Raw genomic sequence first — 17,468 nt, forward strand, 5'->3', positions numbered from 1 at the left:
CACTAACTAGGATTTGGGAAGGAGGACTCTAGGACCTGTTAGAGCCCTCATGCCTCCTTCCTAAAGCCAGTGCCTCCTTTGGGAAGGCAGTATGAGGGATGGGGTTGGGGGGGGGGAGATAAAATGTTGTCAAGGGTCACTGAGAAAGGCCTTGAGGGCCAAGTGTTGGACTGCCCTGCTTTTGGCTACGGGCAATTCTACACTATTCTTTTAAAGCACATTCAATGTATGTTTAAGAATATAAGAATAGCTTGCTGGGACAGGCCAATGGCCCATCTGCTCCAGCATCTTGTTCTCACAATGGCCAACAAGATGTCTGCAGGAAACCAGTAATTCTGGATTTGAGCACATGAGCACTCTCCCTTCCTGTGGTTTCCAGGTATTCAGAAACATTGTCTTTCTTTTTTTTATAAATGTTTATTAAGATTTTTTAAATACAAATGCAAAAATAATCAACAATATAGCATATATCATAACATATTTTCAAAACCTCTTTGGACTCCCTCACATCTCCCGCTCCCACTTACATCGTCTTAAATTTTAACCAGCAAATTGTCATCTTGTTTATATTCTTAGGTCCCATTCTTTTAAATATAGTCTAATAGTTCTCCAAATGGTTTATATTTTCCTCAATCTACTTATCGTCCTAATTCCATCTAGTTTAGTGGTGGTCAATTATTTATGATCTAGCATCCTTCTTAACATTCAACCAAATTACAATATTTTTGTAAATAAGTCCTAAATTTCTTCCAGTCTTCTTCAACCCTCTCCTCTCCCAGGTCTCAGATTCTGCCGGTCATCTCAGCCAGTTCCATATAGTCTATCAGTTGCATCTGCCATTCTTCCAGTGTGGGTAAATCTTGAGTTTTCCAATGCTTGGCAATGAGTATCCTTGCTGCTGTTGTTGCATACAGGAAAAAAGTTCTATCCTTTTTTGTCACCATCTGGCCGACCATACCCAAGAGAAAGACTTCCGGTTTCTTGGGAAAAGTATACTTAAATACCTTTTTCAACTCATTATATATCATTTCCCAGAAGGCTTTCACTCTAGGGCATGTCCACCATGTTCCTTCATTTCCTTTACATTTCCAGCATTTGTTATCAGACAAATGGTATATTTTGGCAAGTTTAACTGGGGTCATGTACCATCTATATATCATTTTCATTATATTTTCCTTCAAAGCATTACATGCAGTGAAGTTCAGCCCAGTGGTCCACAACCTTACCCAGTCCTCAAACATAATATTGTGCCCAATGTCCTGTGCCCACTTTATCATAGCCGATTTAACCATTTCATCTTGTGTATTCCATTTTAACAGCAAGTTATACATTCTTGAAAGTACCTTAGTCTTAGGTTCTAACAATTCTGTTTCCAATTTCGATTTCTCCACCTGGAACCCTAACTTTTTATCATTTTTAAAAACTTCCTTAATCTGAGCGTAGTGTAACCAGTCTCGCACTTTATCCTTCATTTTCTCCAAACTCTGCAATTTCCAATTGTCTCCGTCTTTTTCTAGAATTTCCCAATATTTCGGCCATTTGGCCTCCATATTGAGTCTTTTTCGGGCCTTAGCTTCCAGAGGTGATAGCCACCTCGGAGTTTTATTTTCCAATAAGTCTTTATATTTTGTCCAGACATTAAACACTGCTTTCCTGACAATATGGTTTTTGAAGGCCTTATTGATTTTAACCTTATCATACCATAAGTATGCATGCCAACCAAAAGCATTATTAAAACCTTCCAGATCCAATACGTCAGTGTCCTCGAGAAGTAGCCAATCTTTTAGCCAGCAGAAAGCTGCGGCCTCATAGTACAACTTTAAGTCCGGCAGGGCAAAGCCCCCTCTCTCTTTCGCAGCTGTCACCTCCAGCTGAGGAAGCAGAGCAGAACCATCATGGCTAGCAGCCATCAGTAGTCCTCTTCTCCATGAGTTTAAAGGACATGGTTTTCCCCAAAGAGTCCCGGTAACTGGGAATTGCAGTTCTATGAGAGTGAAATTACACTTCCCAGGATTCTTTGGGGAAAGTAATATGGTCAAATGTGCATTGAATGTGATTTAAGTGTGTGGTGTGGATCTGCCCTCCAATTCCCATCATCCCTGGCCATTTTGCTGGGGCTGATGGGAGTTGTAGTCCAAAATGTCTAGCTTGGGGGCTGTATCTCTTAGTGTTCTAATTGTTTCCACCTTACTAATTATAGCTCCTCATTTTATAGTTCTGCAAGAGCAAGTATGTCCTTCTTTGGCTGATACAGCCAAATGGGATGAAACATTGACAGAATTTGTTCGTGTATCTCAGAGCAGATATTCAGGAGTACCATTTTAAGTTTCAGCAGAGTGGCAGGGGTGAGAGAAGCAATTAAACAGCAAGTTTCAAAAGCCTTCTCATTGATATATTTAAAATTAAATATGAGTGTTTAAAGATTATTTTTGATGGTGTCTAAGACATACCCAGGGATATGAGTGCTCCTAAGCAATAACACCATAAAACATGGAGATGGCATGGAGCTTGTCTTTCCTCTCCCCCATTTCCCAACCTGAGCACTTAAAGGGCACCCCTGTAGATACAAAGCCAGAAACTGCATAATGTTGAAGGGACACCTAAGCAACAAAAAGTGATGAGCAAAAATGGTGATTTCCTTTCTTCCTTTGCTTTTTACTTTCTTACTCAAAAGGACTGTGTCTATATCATTATTTTCCAGAAAGTGTAATAAATTAAAGTAGAAATTTGACTCTAGGGACCTGACTAGGATCAGAGTTTAGTAAAACACTCTTGATACAAACATGCATCTCAAGACCCTGAGAAACCACACATGATACAAAGTCCTACTGTCTCTTTTTGACAAGAAAAATGGCCTTCAGCTGCCAATATTATGCCATTCAAAAAAGGATGAAGATGAGGGATTAAGAAAACATAAAGATGCCATGCAACATTTTGTGTCTGCAATCTATATATCACTTATTCTGACTCCCATTGAAGGCAGTAGGAATCATGAGTCTGAGGACTGTAGGCTGGGTGTGGGGAATTTTTCCAGCAAACTGCATCTTCAAGTCTTAAATATAGTATGCATTCAAAGATAATTAGCATTTGGATTAGAGTAATGTTAACTAGCTGAATCCCTAAAGGCTACATCTGAGGTCTCAACTGGATCTCAAGGCTTCTTCAGAGTAAAGAGAATGCATAAGTCACAACCAGCATGGAATTGAAGGTTATGAAGTCCTTGTGCTAAAAAAATTACAAGGCTTCACACTCCTCTGATCTTTAGGCTACCCTTAATTTTTTGCATATATTTACAAAAAGCAGACAGAAAGGCCCAATGAATATCCCCAGCATGGTAACCTCATACTACAGAATAGCATGAATTGTTTATCTCCTTGTATGCAGTTTGTATTTTAGAAAATTAATAGTATGGCTGCATGACAACAACTTGCTACTAGGTTCTGAAGAAATTTGATTGAGCTTAACGCAGAGAGTAGTCATTCAGTTGGAAAAAGCTGCAGCTCCCAGGGAAGGGCAGGAAAAGGTCTCCTCAGGAATAAAGAAACCTGATTGGTTAGCTTGCTGGGGTGGAGAAAGGCTTTCTCCTTCCCCCAGTTACTGCTCCACACCATCAAAGGGCTCAGTCTCCACATGAGTACAGTGGTACCTCGCAAGACGAATGCCTCATAAGACGAAAAGCTCGCAAAACGAAAGAGTTTTTCATTTTTTGAGTTGCTTCGCAAGATGGATTTCCCTATGGCCTGCTTCGCAAGATGAAAACGTCTTGCAAGTTTGTTTCCTTTGTCTTGCAAGTTTGTTTCCTTTTTCTTAAAACCGTGCATTCACTTCGAGGAGCAACTCATAGCACGCGGTGTAGTAGCCTTTTTTGAGGTTTTTGAAGACTTTGGTGATTTTTGAAGCTTTTCCAAAGTCCGTGCTTCGCAAGACGAAAAAATCGCAAGACGAAAAAACTCGCGGAACGAATTAATTTCGTCTTGCGAGGCACCACTGTATACTCACAAGAACATGAGAAGAGCCTTCTGGACCAAGCCAGTGGCCCATCTAGCCTAGTATCCTGCTCTCACAGTAGCCAACCAGGTGCCTGTGAGAAGCCTACAAGCAGGACATAAGTGCAAGAGCACTCTGCTCCCCAATAACAGTACTCTCAGAGGGCAATATTACAGCAAGGGCTCCTGTTTGACTGCTCTACTCTATGCCATGCTTTCTGTTGGTTTCTGCTCTCTTCACTGTGCAGCGAAATGCTTGTCACAAGACAATGTTTACATTCCAGTCAGAGTTGCTGTTGGAATTTCTCACGGGAAAGGAGACTGGATGTGACGTACACTGGTTTCCTGTTTTTCACTGCTCACTCAGTGTTTCTCCCCGTGCTTCAGAGGAGAGAGGATGCGTTCTCTGCTCCGGCAGAGGCAAGATGTTTTTCTGTAACCTACCAGCTTTGAAATGTAAATAAAGCAATATAGAGCATGTTGGCACGTATTCCTCATCATTCCGCTGTGCTTGGGACACTGCAATTTAACTATTGATTAATCCATTACTCTTTGTAAGCTAGCTTTGAGGGCCATTTGACCATGTGCTAGGTATAAGGACATCCTTAAATACAGTAGTATAATAGAAAATGCCAAAGCGAGATCTAAAAATGTGATTGTGTGTACAAAAGAAACAGGCAGTACTCCAAGGAGCTACTAGGTGTCCTTTTCAGTTATTACACATCCTTACTGGAAACTGTTTGATTTTCCTGTTTGAAGCAGTGATGCTTGCACTGCCCCTCTGACCTGTTTCAAATTTTTTACACACAATAGACCATGAACCATCCACATGGGCCCCCAGGGCCCCCAGAGACCTTCCCTGGTGCCCACAGGATGCCCTGCCCCTGCCCCTGCCCCTGCTTCAATTAAGCTTGAAACAAGCATGCTCCAGTAGCCAATCAAATACGTTGTGGTGCATACCTCATTGCAGAGGGCCTGTGGTGCCTGTGATAGTTTCCCCAGTTTGCCAATGTGTGCACAGGCCCCAAAGTATGGCAAACCCCTGCAGCAGACTGATTACTGAAGTTACTGTTCTAATCACTCTTACCAGTGGGAACAATGAGATTTACTGTTAAGTAGGGCAATGCTGTGGCCTAAACCACAGAACCTAGGTCTTGCCGATCAGAAGGTCAGCGGTTCGAATCCCCGTGATGGGATGAGTTCCTGTTACTTGGTTCCTGCTCCTGCCAACCTAGCAGTTCAAAAGCACATCAAAGTGCAAGTAGATAAATAGGTACCGCTCCGACAGGAAAGCAAACAGCATTTTCATGTACTGCTCTGGTTCACCAGAAGCGGCTGAGTCATGCTGGCTACATGACCCGGAAGCTGTACGCCAGCTGCCTTGGCCAGTAAAGCGAGATGAGCGCCGCAACCCCAGAGTCGTTCGTGACTGGACCTAACTGTCAGAGGTCCCTTTACCTTTTCCTTTAGGGCAATGTTTAATCAATTAATTCATTAAATTAATTGTTTAAAAAGTTTTTCATAAACTAAAAATATTTCATCCTATTAATCAGGAGGAACAGGAGAGAGATTTTTTTTTAATAGATAGATAGATCTATGAAGCTGTAGGTGGAAAGCACAATCTTAAAAGGATCATTCACTCTTCTCACACACACTAAAGAGAGTATGCCTGTTCCAAGATGGTGGCTACAGCAACACTGATACATCTTCCAAAAGCAAAAAAAACCACAGTTTCCTATATTCCTCAGAGCTATTGCTTTACTCATATGTGAATGCAGGCAAATTTAAACATTTTTCCAATGGAATAAAATGTACATGATGAATTATGTTGTCACTAATCAAGAGGCAGCTCAAGTTTTAAGATATGCTTTTAAGATGGAAGTGCAAGTCTTGCTTGCACCCTGTGATGCTCATTTGATTTGGGGACCTGAGCGAAGCAAGGAGCCCATTGGATCCTTCTAATCAAACCAGCAGGCAGAACGTACACACTAGTTACCTGGAAGAAAGTAAATATATGTTTAGGATTGGCGTCCCACTGATTTCAAAAGGAAATTTCTTCCAGAAGTTAAACTAGTATGGCCCAAAGACTCAAGAATATAGAATTCATTAAGATATACAGTTTGTAGAACTGCAAATCCACATAACAAGAAGCTGGATGAACAAAACAACTTTTCCATAGCGAGGTGCTCAAAAGAGAGCACAGACCAGGACGATCAGAAACTCCGGGAACTGACCGTGGTACTGAAACGATATCCTAGTGTGTTGAAGGCAGTGGAGCTCCTCACTAAGCGTCCATCTGTGATGAGTAATTATTGGACAGATCAATGTTAAGTAAATGTATTCCTTAGCACATTGTGGAAGGAAAAGACCTTCCAAAAGCTTAGATTCATAAAATCAGTGAAAGTCCTTTGAGATACAGGTACGCAGGCCCCCACAGCTATGTCCCAACAGAACATTTCTGCATCCGACGCAATAAAAATAAAAATCTATGCTTCCGATTTCCACCTTATTTGTTTAACACAGGGAGCGTCAATGCGAGATTTTCACCGAAATCTGCAGCAAGGCTCCTGCAATGACCCTCTTATCGGCCTCTCCTCTCACTGTGCAAAGTCCAGAACACAAAAGCCCAGGAATCTCCATTGAAGCCCTTTTTTAAGGTCTCTCTCCCTTCGGGCAGACTGTAAAGTAATAAACTTGCCTGCGTGTCGCTATATAATACAGAGGCCGCCCGCCACAAACTTGGCCGTTTGCTTGTTGTGCCATCATAATGAGCTCCAGCAAACGGAATCAGCGACCCAGGCAAGCTCCTCCATTATATCGCTTGGCCTTGCTGGGCCCGAACTGGTTGAACGCCTCTGATGGAGCGTTAATTACCAGGTAGCAACAGCTTCTCACAGATTGTGATCCACCTAAACTTTCGCGCGTAAAAGAGGCAACACGGAAAGGGACGGATACCCCGCGGGAAATGCCAATCAAGTAGCAAGAGGTGAAGAGGGTGCGGGGTTTTTTGCTGGTTCTTGATTCCCTTCTGGTTCCAGAGAGGAGATAGAAAGCGGGAGCCGGTACAACAGCGGTTGAGGATCTCAGAATCCAGCTCCTTGTCGCTCAGCTAACCCCTAATTATTTCTGTTTTCCATCATCTCTCCGAGTTATGCCTCTACACGCATACCACCCCCAACACACACTGGAATGCCTCGATAAAAGCCATCAGGCATTTCCCGGCAACATTAGGCGATGGGCACAGCTGGCAATCAAAGGCCTCGCACCTCGCAACCTTTGTTCCCTCCCTCCAATAAAATGTAACTGCTTAGCTGGCGGGGGGGACGGAGGACGGGACGAGCGATAAACTGCGATTCTAAACCTACAAGCGGTCTTCAGCACTAGCAGATTATTTTTTGGAGGAAGCAGAAAATAGTTTGGGAAAGAGAGAGTACCAACCTGTTCCACAATCCTGTTAAAATGAAGCAATGGGATTTAAACTGATTTCAGACACACACACACATTTGACTAAGTGGGATTACATGGTTCTAATCCAAGTATGTCAGTGCACAATTGGGCCGTTACTGTGGAAGTACTGTAGTATATTCCTTGCCGTCTAAACTCTAGAGGGATTGATAGGTGCCCAGAGTCTACGTGTGCCTTTAGAAAGAGGGGGCGTCACCTCTACTGTCTGATCGATCAACAACATTCTTCTAAGTCAATGTTTCATTGGAACAAACTAGCACGGGGGGGGGGGATTCCCGGGCAAGGCACCTTCCATTCACTCAGAGAGCATCTTTTGGGAAAGGCGTGAGGAACAGCGCCTTGACTCTCACAGCCCAGCGGATTCCACTGTTCGGTCATAACCAGGGACTCGTGCCTCCTGTCACAAACAACAGAGCTACAAAGAGCTACAGGTCAGACTTCCCTGAAGTTCAGCCCCCCCCCCCCCGACCATCTTGAGCTTTATTCAAAGGAATCCAGGCATTCCTGAAGATGGTTGCTAAGAGCAACGTGCTTTAAGAATCACGGGGGGGGGGGCAACTCAGAATCCAGCACAGCTGATCAATACCAACCCGCTGCTTTTGGAATCAGGACCGACCTCTCTTACGACACCCAGATTTATTTCCTCCGGTTTTAAACAAGCGAAACCAAAGAGTCCCTAGGGACTCCACCGGAGTGGAAATGCTTAATGATGGTTGGCGAGAAGGATTGCTTCTATGGGAAATTAAGGACGCCTCTCGCTTGGGACAGCAACTCCCCGCGCTCTCGCCACCCTCCCCTGCCCCAAGCCTCATCCATCTCACTAGTACTTTGGTCAAACGCTACGGCATGAAATCCAGAACTGTTCAGTTCAACATTGGCTTCAGTGGGATTACACACTCTCTAGGACTGGGTCGTAAACACCTGCAAGGTTCGCTGCTTCCTGCTCTTTGTCTGCTTTAATTCTCGCCTAACTTTGGAATAACTTTCCTCGGACAACGTTGCTCTGCGAGATTCACAACAAAACCCTGACCTTGCAGCGTGGCTGGTGGACACCTTTCTCCTCTACCCTCACAGTCCACATTTTTGGGGTCCACAAAGATGGTTAAAGGACAGCTTATAAAGAAGAACTGTCGGGGAGCAAGTCTAAGATTCAGTGGTGGCATCTGAATCTCCGGCACGCTCCTGAAACTTCGAGCGTTTCTTTGGCCATGATCCATCAATCACTCACTCGGAAAACTACCAACCCCCATGGAACAAGAGTGGCGTGTTGAGGGCAAGAAACTTCACCCCGTGATCCACAACCCGCCTTGCTGCCACCTACTCGCGAGTAAACGGGTGTGCTCGAAGATCATTCTCAGCGGAAGTTACTCCATTGACTTGGATGGGATGTGGATGGCACCTGTAGGCATCAGTCACGCTTCTTTAAAAGCAGGACATTTGGCTTGTGTGGTGCGTGGATCGCACTATCTGAATCAACGAAGAAATCGTTACCAGCTCCCAGTTCGCTGATCATTTGAGGGGGTCAGGGGTGGGGGCTAGAACCTGAAAAGCAGTTTCCTAATTTCCTCCGTTATCAAACGGCTTGATCCCTCCTAATTCAAAGGCCCCTTAACTGCTAGTAAACAAACGTTAAAGGAGACACAGCGCCTGAGAGACCTTCCTTCCAGGGCTGTGGTCAGCAACATTGCCCTGGCATTTGACATCTCTGTGGGCAGAGACTGCCGGGGTGAGGATGGGGGTGGCATTTGTGGCAACTGCCAACTATGAACACAGCAACGGCCCTCCAGACCCAGAGGCTTCGCACCCGCACTGTGGCAACTCCAAAAGAGGCAGCAACAAAGCAAGCTGGGTTTACGACCAGCCCAGACCCGCCTTGGTTGGGGCGGGCGCTAGTCAGTTCCCTAGGATTATCGAGACCGGGGCGACCGCGCTCTGCTTTGCAGCCGCTGGGAAAAGAAGGCGAAGGCTGGAGTTGGCGCCTTAATACAATCGGGAGGAGACAAAAACATACTCGTGTTAGCCCGGAAGTAGCTCCATCACCCACCCACCCGCGTTTCCCCGCTCCTTCCAACCTGCCCCCTCCTTCCTTGGCAAAATCCTCGGGAAACATAGAGATGCCAGCAAACGTTACGGGGGGTGGGGGGAGGGAGGGAAAGCCGCCTTACCGAATCTCAACACATGCGTGGTTCCTTGGGAATATCCAATCCACAGTAAGCAAAGCAGGAGCCGAATGGTGCCTCTGAAGACTGGATGAGTTAGAATCGGGGAAATAATCTTCATGGTGTTTCCTACGCACACACGCGCCGCTTTTCCTCTTGGCCCCCTTCGCTTCAAGCGTCCGCTCTTTGTCCCCCCCCAGCAGCGCCGCCGCCGCCACCAGCAGCCGCCACCAGCCCCGCCGCTGCGGTCGGTTTCCACGAGCTTGCGGAGCCGCGGAAGTGTTTGGCCCGGAGACGCGATCACGGCATGGTCACACCGAGGGGAGAGGCTCTCCGCTTCCCAAAGCCATTAGCAATCCCTGCATGATCTTCATTCACTGCGCCAAGGAGCAACCTTCAACTGCAAGGAATGGTGGGACATCCATGGTCGTCGGGCTGAGCGCGGGGCGGGGAGAGGATCCTCGAGAAATCCAAACACACACACGCACACACGCGCACCCGAGCGCGCACACACGGGCAGGCATAGGCAGGCGCCGTGGCCAGTCGGGCGAACCTAGGAGGCAGGCGAGAAGAGATGGGGGGGGGGAGAGAGAAAGACGAGGAGCGGGTGGGGGAGGGAGGGAGGGAGGGAGAGAGAGAGAGAGAGAGAGAGAGAGAGAGAGAGAGAGAGAGAGAGAGAGAGAGAGAGATATCAATCGGCAACCCGAGCTTGCGAAACCGCTGCCGAGCGAGAGGCGGGCACTCGCCTGGCCGTTGGGCTCCCCTTCTGCTGCACTGCTGCACGGCTTCTGACGCGCAGCCAAGATGAAGTGCGAGAAAGCGAGAGAGCTCGTCTTGCCTTAAGGCTGCCAGCCACACAAGCCTTCCCCGGGCCTCTTATGCAACCGATCCCATCGCCTCTTGGAAATTATTATTATTATTATTATTATTATTATTATTATTATTATTATTCCAGCTTGGCTGCATGACGTGCCTAACATTCTGATGGTTCTCTTCCAATAAGCTCCAGCTTATTGGAAAGGAGCATAAGGAGGTCTGCGACTCCGTCTGGGTGTCCGATCTGAAGCCCCGGGAGTTATTGGGCAGAACGCCCATGGAAGGAGATTGACACGCACCAGGCTCGTAGCCCTAGTTAAACCCAAAAAGAATGTGGTTGGGTTGGTGCTTGGTTCATCTCCAGGTGTTCACAATGCTGGCTCCTCTGAGCCCAAGCCCCCAGTCTGGACAACGGTCCGTCAGCACAGTCCCAACAGAACTACAGGGGGACTAAGGGCAAAGTCTTGAATTGGCTGCGGACCTGTTTCAATACAACCAAATTGCATGCTGCAATCCTAACCATGGCTACTCAGAAGTAATCCCCACTGATTTCATTAGGGCTTACTCCCAGGTAAGTGGAGTTAGAATTGCAGCCTTTGGGTGAGAGAGACAGATACTATCAGTATTAATTTTTGAATGGCTGGCTGGGGAGACAGCACTTCGTTTAAGAGCTGGGGGTGGGAGCGATGACGTTATTATTGTTTCAAAACATATCCACAAACAGGTTTTTCTTCTTTCCATATGTCCGGACATTCTCATTCACTTTCTACTGTTTATGCCCATCAAATGCTCATTTCCTTCAATAGTAACTTTATCACTGACTCACTAAACATCTAGGTTTGGACAGGTATTGTTAGGATTAAAAATTTATACTCCGCTGAAGGACCTACACAGTGCACCCAGAAATAATAATGAGTGGATGAGATATAGATTATTTTTTCGAGATGTCCCTCATTTTTAAAAATATCTGGCTAATAGCATTGCGAAGGCTCTCAGTTTTTAAATGCCTCCCCTTTGGGGGGGACAGTACCTACAACACAACTGGAATATACAGTCTGTTGAAATGAAAGCTTTGTGTTTCCCAGTTCCCAAACTATTTACTCCCGAGTAGTACCACTGATATATAAGGACTGGGCTTGTGCCAGTGTAACTGGTGTGCAGTTTGTAGCCTTCGCTGGAGCAGAAGATATTTGCCTTCTTAAGTAGCTATCGTTTCAATCACTTTGCTTTAACTACCCACTACTACCACCACCACCCATTAAAATATTTATTCACTAGTGTCAATGGTGGCAGATTCCCCCCTCCCTTATTTTCTACACAAGGAGGGAGGTTAAAAAAAAAGTTTAAAAGTGGGGGATTTGAACCTTTGAGGAGTCATTAAAACACATTGGTAGAGGAGAAGCCAGCATTTTATATACCCCTAATGGAAAGTCTTCCATGAATCAGACTACTAACTACATGAGACAGGGTGGGGGAGATCATGCCTATTATCGCCATACGAAAATGAATGGAGATTAATCTTCTGTTTGGAGGCTAGCCCACTTTAATGCAGTAGAATGTCTAAAAGAGAGATTCTATCAATCAAGACTGCCGAGATCTTATTTAAGTGAAGCATACACCTATACCTGGGGGAAAACTGACTATTTATGCAATTGGATCTAGGACCAAGTTCTCTAGTTCCAACTGTATCAAGAAATAGACTTACTTACTTCCGATCCTACTCACTGGTCTACTGGGACTTACTCCCAGAGAAGTCTGAATAGAATTGCAGCCTTAATGCATCTATTTTAATTTGGACCTGTGACTGTCAGAAGCTCGTGCTATAGGATGGATAGCAAATCCGAGTAACTTTCTATTGTTACAGGCACTGACATTCCTCTGCACATATTTACTTCAAAGTGCCGACTGAAACCTACCTGCTACTAAGGGATAACTAAACCTCGCTGGGTTTTTTGGGTTTGTTTTTTTTTAAGATGGAAATCTAACTCCTGTGTCAAAAACAAGTATCATGAATGGCTACTTCTGCAGTCTAGCAGGCAATTCAATCAAACGATCTGACTATACTGGAGCACTTGCAGGGAGGAAGAAGTACCTAATGCTGAAAACAAGGATATCTAGCGACTCCTTCAGTGTGCAGTTGGAATATCTCGCCGGCAAACGTGCCTCTGAGATAGCCTGTTTCCTGGATTTGCTGCTCATTTGCTTTACTTGGAGCAAGATCAACTGAATAAGAGAGTGTGCAACCCAGTTTCTGAGAGTATTAAGAAGTGTTTTCATACTTTAAGGAACTGATATAAAGCCTATCAGGTGTCTCTAGACATGAAGACATTGGATCACTGAAAACTATACAAGTTCAGGATTTAAAGCTGCTCTTTTATTTTATTTTTAAAGCGTTTACCATTTCCACTGTAACCTTTGGCTTACATATCAGCTAATACTAGACTTGAGAGGGAATCTCTTGTTCAAGCGGAAGGTTTTGTTCATTTTGTTTCCTTCCCCACCTCTTCCTCCCAGTCACCTGCATTTTAGGAGGTTTGCCGCATTGTCATCCAACCAGAGAAACATCGAAATAAGATATTGCAATTTTTTTGAAATCTTGCAACGTTCGCCTTCGCCTCCAACCCTTGTCTGATGCTTGTGAAGCAGAAAGGTATCACCACCACCACGGACAGCTACCGAACTTGTACTGAAGAAATTTAGTAGAGGAAACGGTCCCTCTCCTTTTCAGCACCACGGACAGCACCACACACTACTTTAATGGATTTGGCAACGAGGCGCTTATATCTATGTATAGCAGCGTGTATGCATTTTCCTGTCCATTTGGACAGGAAATTATCCCCCCTCCCAAGGCTTCAAAACAAAGAGACAAGCAAAATATTTTAAACCTGCAATCTGACTGCATAGTTCAAATAATTCAATGCAGTCTCTGCCTTGATTATCCTCGACTGTTTTGATTGTCTTACCTATATTTTATGAAAACTCACTTCCTTTCAGTGTGCTATAAAAAAAACCAAACCCGCCAGCCCTCCCGATCTCTGTTCTTCAATGCACAGTTATACCACAATGCATGTCTTTGGTCCACCAACTGTTTAGAAAGTACAGAAAAATCGACTGGCCACATTTAGGGCAGAAAACCACCTCCCATTAATGTGAATGGCTAATGGCTGGTTGATTGTAATGGTTTCGAATTGCTCCCTGAGGAGTCAGGCCTTTTCTGAAATATATAATTAATTTCGGCTTTGGAAATTACCATCTCCATTGCCCTTTGCTAAGTAAGGTTGCAGCTGGCATTTCAGTCTTTATTTACCAACTATATATATAGATATATAAAATTAATAACAACACTGTGCATTATTAATTAAACACACACACACCAGAAGTACCCACAGTTTCCCCCTTGGCATTTTCCTCAACATAGTCCCAAGGTTTAAGAGCTTTGATTTTATGGCATTTTGCCGAGGAAGCTGATTATGACTTGGCCTGTTAATATGTCTCTTTTCTGACAGTGGTTCCCTGGAACCTATTTAACTGCGACCCCGCCCTTCACCACCAGAGAGTTGCTGGGGAGGGGGAGCTTTAAATACTCAATTTCCTGTTGTGCATCTTGATTTACTCTACCTCTTCGCCATACGTTGTCTAGCAGGAACATCTTTTCGCTATCCAAGGTCACAGCGCAGGTGAAGTGGAAATGAAAATACATATATCAAGCACGGAAAGCTGGATGGTGAATAATATGAATCCAATCTAAAAACACATGCCCTGGATAATAAAGCAATTCTTCTGATGCAGTATTCCTGAATAAGCTAAGAGTTTCATTGGCATTAATTGTACATTCACTAATCTGCTTCCCCCACATGAGGTTTCTTTAAAAATACTCTTTATACTGGAAGGAGATTTGAAAGCTTGGCGGGGGGGGTGCGGAGAGGCTTCCTAGCTGCAGGTCAAGGTGATTTCGTCTACCATCTGGTTCTAGGGATTGGTAGAAGGGCCTTGGAAAATTCAATTTCCCCCTCACTGTTTGAAAGCTCTCAGTGAATTTAGACAGGGCCTTTGACAAATGTTGACTCTTGAACTTCTATTCCCCACAAGCAGCCCTACTCCAACAAACAGGCCTTTTAGTTCTGCCAGATCCCATCAGATTTCTTATCCTGCTGTTCTGAAGAAAGGCCTGGGTGGGGTTTTTGCAACACCTGACCAGCATTCCGTGTGTGTGTGTGTGCGCGCGCAGACATCTCTTGCAGCTTTGCTGAGCTAAGCTCATAGTAGGCTAAGCTGGGCCTCCCTCTGCCCCCACCTCCCCGCGCGCCCTTTGCCAAAGCACTCAAATGAATGTTGATGTTATCAGTTCAGAAAACACATCCCGGCCCACTCCTTCACTCCCACCAGCAGCCACTAAAGCAAGAGGTTCCCCGGTTGCCGGTTATTAGCGGAGCCCAGATTCACAGTCCTGTTTCTGCTGCGCCGATGATTAATGGGATTTTAAGGTGGTAATTAATTTTTTAGCTGCCGAAGAGACGTGCATCCTAATTAAGGAGCCGAGGATATGATAGATTTACTTGTTCAGGCACTTTTTGGACTTCACAGCGGTGCACATCTGAGCATATTTTCAACCAGCGATTGCAAACATTTATGATTTGGTCCATATATCACTCCTCCACCTCCGCCACCTCCTCCTGCTGTCTTTTCCCCACCCACCCCAACTAGGCTTTCACTTCACAAAGTTTAAAGGAATTTAAAAGGCTTTCCTTCATCCTTCATTCTTTGCCTCCCTCTATTTTTTTTCCTATTACATTTTACAACTATTACTAATTACATAAAGGCACGTTTCTGACTAAGGGCGATTCACTCGAGGAAGGGGCAATTTGGCCTTTAAGGAGAGTTTGCACTAAGGAAGCCGGTTTTGCTTGTCCCGGTTCGTTCTTAGATCATCAGGAGGAAGCTGGGGAATAGGACTGTTGTCCTGGCAGTCTAAAACCCCGATCTACAAATCAATTAAACATGAATGCCTGGCTCTCAGCCAGCTGGGGGCCGGTTGACACATATACAGCCTAGACAAGGCGAAGTGCCTGGACTGAAGCCAACCGAGTCCCCATTGGTTTCCACTCAAGTTCTTCAACGTAGCTTCTGGGTGCTAGCTCGGACTGGGAATCGGTTTCAAGCCCTTGGGCTTAATCGACTTGCGAATCGGGGGTGGCAAAAGAACCGGCATCTCTTTTTCTTTGACACCCAAAAAACTGCAACCCACCGACTTAAGAAAGCCCCCTTGAAATTAGCATGGCTCTGTGGACTCCACGACCAAAGGGTACAACTCCGAGGCATTCCCCAGGGCTAGGCAAATGGGAGCTGTGCCATTCACAGTACCCATGGGCTGCGGATGGCACCCTAAGCTCCCTGGTTAAATGACAAGTCTCTCTCTGTGTATGTATATCTCTCTTCCTTCCCCCCACCCCTTTCCAACTGGGCGATTTGATGTATTATAAACAGACACACGTCGTTGCTATGGAGAAGAAAAGCTTTCGGATCAGGGTGGGCACGGAAAAGAAGCAGAAGCAGAAGCAGAATCGCACCGCCTCAAGCTCCGTTTTTGAAAACCTCGGAGACTCCCCTCTGAAGCTCTGGACGAAGGGAGAGTCTCTCCGCTTAGGAAAAGACAGCGGGAAGCTTCCCGCGGTACCACAGGCTGTTGCGAAAGACCAGTTTTGAGTGCGGGGTGGGGGGTGGGGAGAAGTGTGCGACCCCCTTGCCAAAGCGCGAGTGGAGGCGATGGATAGGCAAGCAGGCAAAGTTGCATCTCCGTCCTCCTAGCCACGTTTCATTGGGAGCCCTACTGATTCCCGTTGAACTTGCTGCAAAGTAAGTGAGCTCTTAGCCTGGCATTGAGAGAGGGGGAGACCCAACTGCCTTAAGAGATGAATGAGATAAACACCGGGATGAAAGAAGTGGCTCGAAAGGAAGACAGATGCTCCTTCCGTCGGAGTTTCTGCTCGCCCCGTCTATCTTCTCGCCCGCCTGCCTCGCTGTGCTGGGGAGAGAGATCCGGGCAGCGCCCAGAAGTGCCCGCCCGCCCGCTCCCTCCCATCCATCTACCCATCCATCCCGATCGCTTCGAGGTGCTGCTGCTTCCCCTTCGCTCTTTTTGTGACGCCTCGCGTCCCAATCCTCAATAAAATGAAATAATTCGTCTGTGAAGTATCTCTAAGCCCAGAGATCTAGCTCCACACACAAAGCGGGAGATGGATGTTTTGGCGTCCCAGGGCAGATCGGGGAGATCTCCTTACCTTGTCCGCTGCTGCCCAGGGCGGCCAGGGAGGAGAAAAGTCAGCGGAGCTGGCTTTGGACGGGGCTCTGGGGCTGAGGAGCCGAGGCGGCGCGGCGAGCTCACTGGAGAGCCGCAGCCGAGGCAGCCGAGCCGAGGCAGGCGGGCGAGCGAGCGAGCGAGCTAGAGCGAGAGACACGCCTCCTGCCGGGAGCTCCGCGCAGAGCCCGTTAAAGGCGCAGCGCCGCTTTTCCCCGCCGCCTTCCTGGGCACCCCCAAGCCCAAGGCTGGAGCCGGCAGGAGGCGAAGCCGGCCGCAGAGCAAAGGGCAAAAGGACGGAGTCCGCTTTAAAGCCAGCCCAAGCTGTCTCTGCTCCCACCAAGACCCCACTCCGCAGCGGATCCGCCTCTCCCAAGGGCCCCGGATCCCATACACTTTCTTTATAAGAGCGACCCGTCGATCGCCGGTCTCTTTTAGAGACCCCGGTTTGCCCTCGAGCAGCCCAGGGCTTCAGTTCAGGCCGGCGGCATTCTGCTGTGAAACGAAGAGTGCGCCTCGAGGCCTGGGCAGAGTGCGCTTCTGTCACCCAACGGATTAACCCCCGGGATTCTCAAGGATGTGGCTTCCTCCAGACAACACGGCGCAGGAAACAGGAGGCGTCTCCCTCGAAGGCAGTGGGACTTGGATCACAATACCTCAAAGTAAAAGTGCTCTGACCCGACGACCGCTCTCAACTTTCTCCAACCCGCGTGCCGCATAGTTTTCGTTCCCAAATCTGAAGGGAAA

At 46.5% G+C, this 17,468-nt stretch overlaps 1 protein-coding gene across 4 annotated transcripts in view; it reads right to left on the reverse strand.

Moving 5' to 3' along the window:
• Positions 1-16,932, reverse strand: part of GRIK2 (glutamate ionotropic receptor kainate type subunit 2) — a 455,416-nt gene extending 438,484 nt beyond the window's left edge. Inside the window, exons 1-2 of one of the 4 annotated variants that reach the window (XM_079971607.1) lie at positions 16,705-16,912; positions 9,617-10,163 (exon numbers count right to left, since the gene is read on the reverse strand). In XM_079971607.1, coding sequence (XP_079827733.1) covers positions 9,617-9,731 — 115 coding nt within the window. In that variant the 5' untranslated portion in view covers positions 9,732-10,163; positions 16,705-16,912. Of the gene's footprint in view, positions 1-9,616; positions 10,164-16,704 lie in introns of all 4 variants that reach the window. The other 3 variants (XM_079971606.1, XM_079971608.1, XM_079971609.1) reach the window with 3 other exon arrangements.
• Between the last annotated feature and the right edge of the window lie 536 nt (positions 16,933-17,468).

The sequence above is a fragment of the Podarcis cretensis genome, assembly GCF_951804945.1.
Source record: "Podarcis cretensis genome assembly, chromosome: 3".
NCBI classification, from domain to species: domain Eukaryota; kingdom Metazoa; phylum Chordata; class Lepidosauria; order Squamata; family Lacertidae; genus Podarcis; species Podarcis cretensis.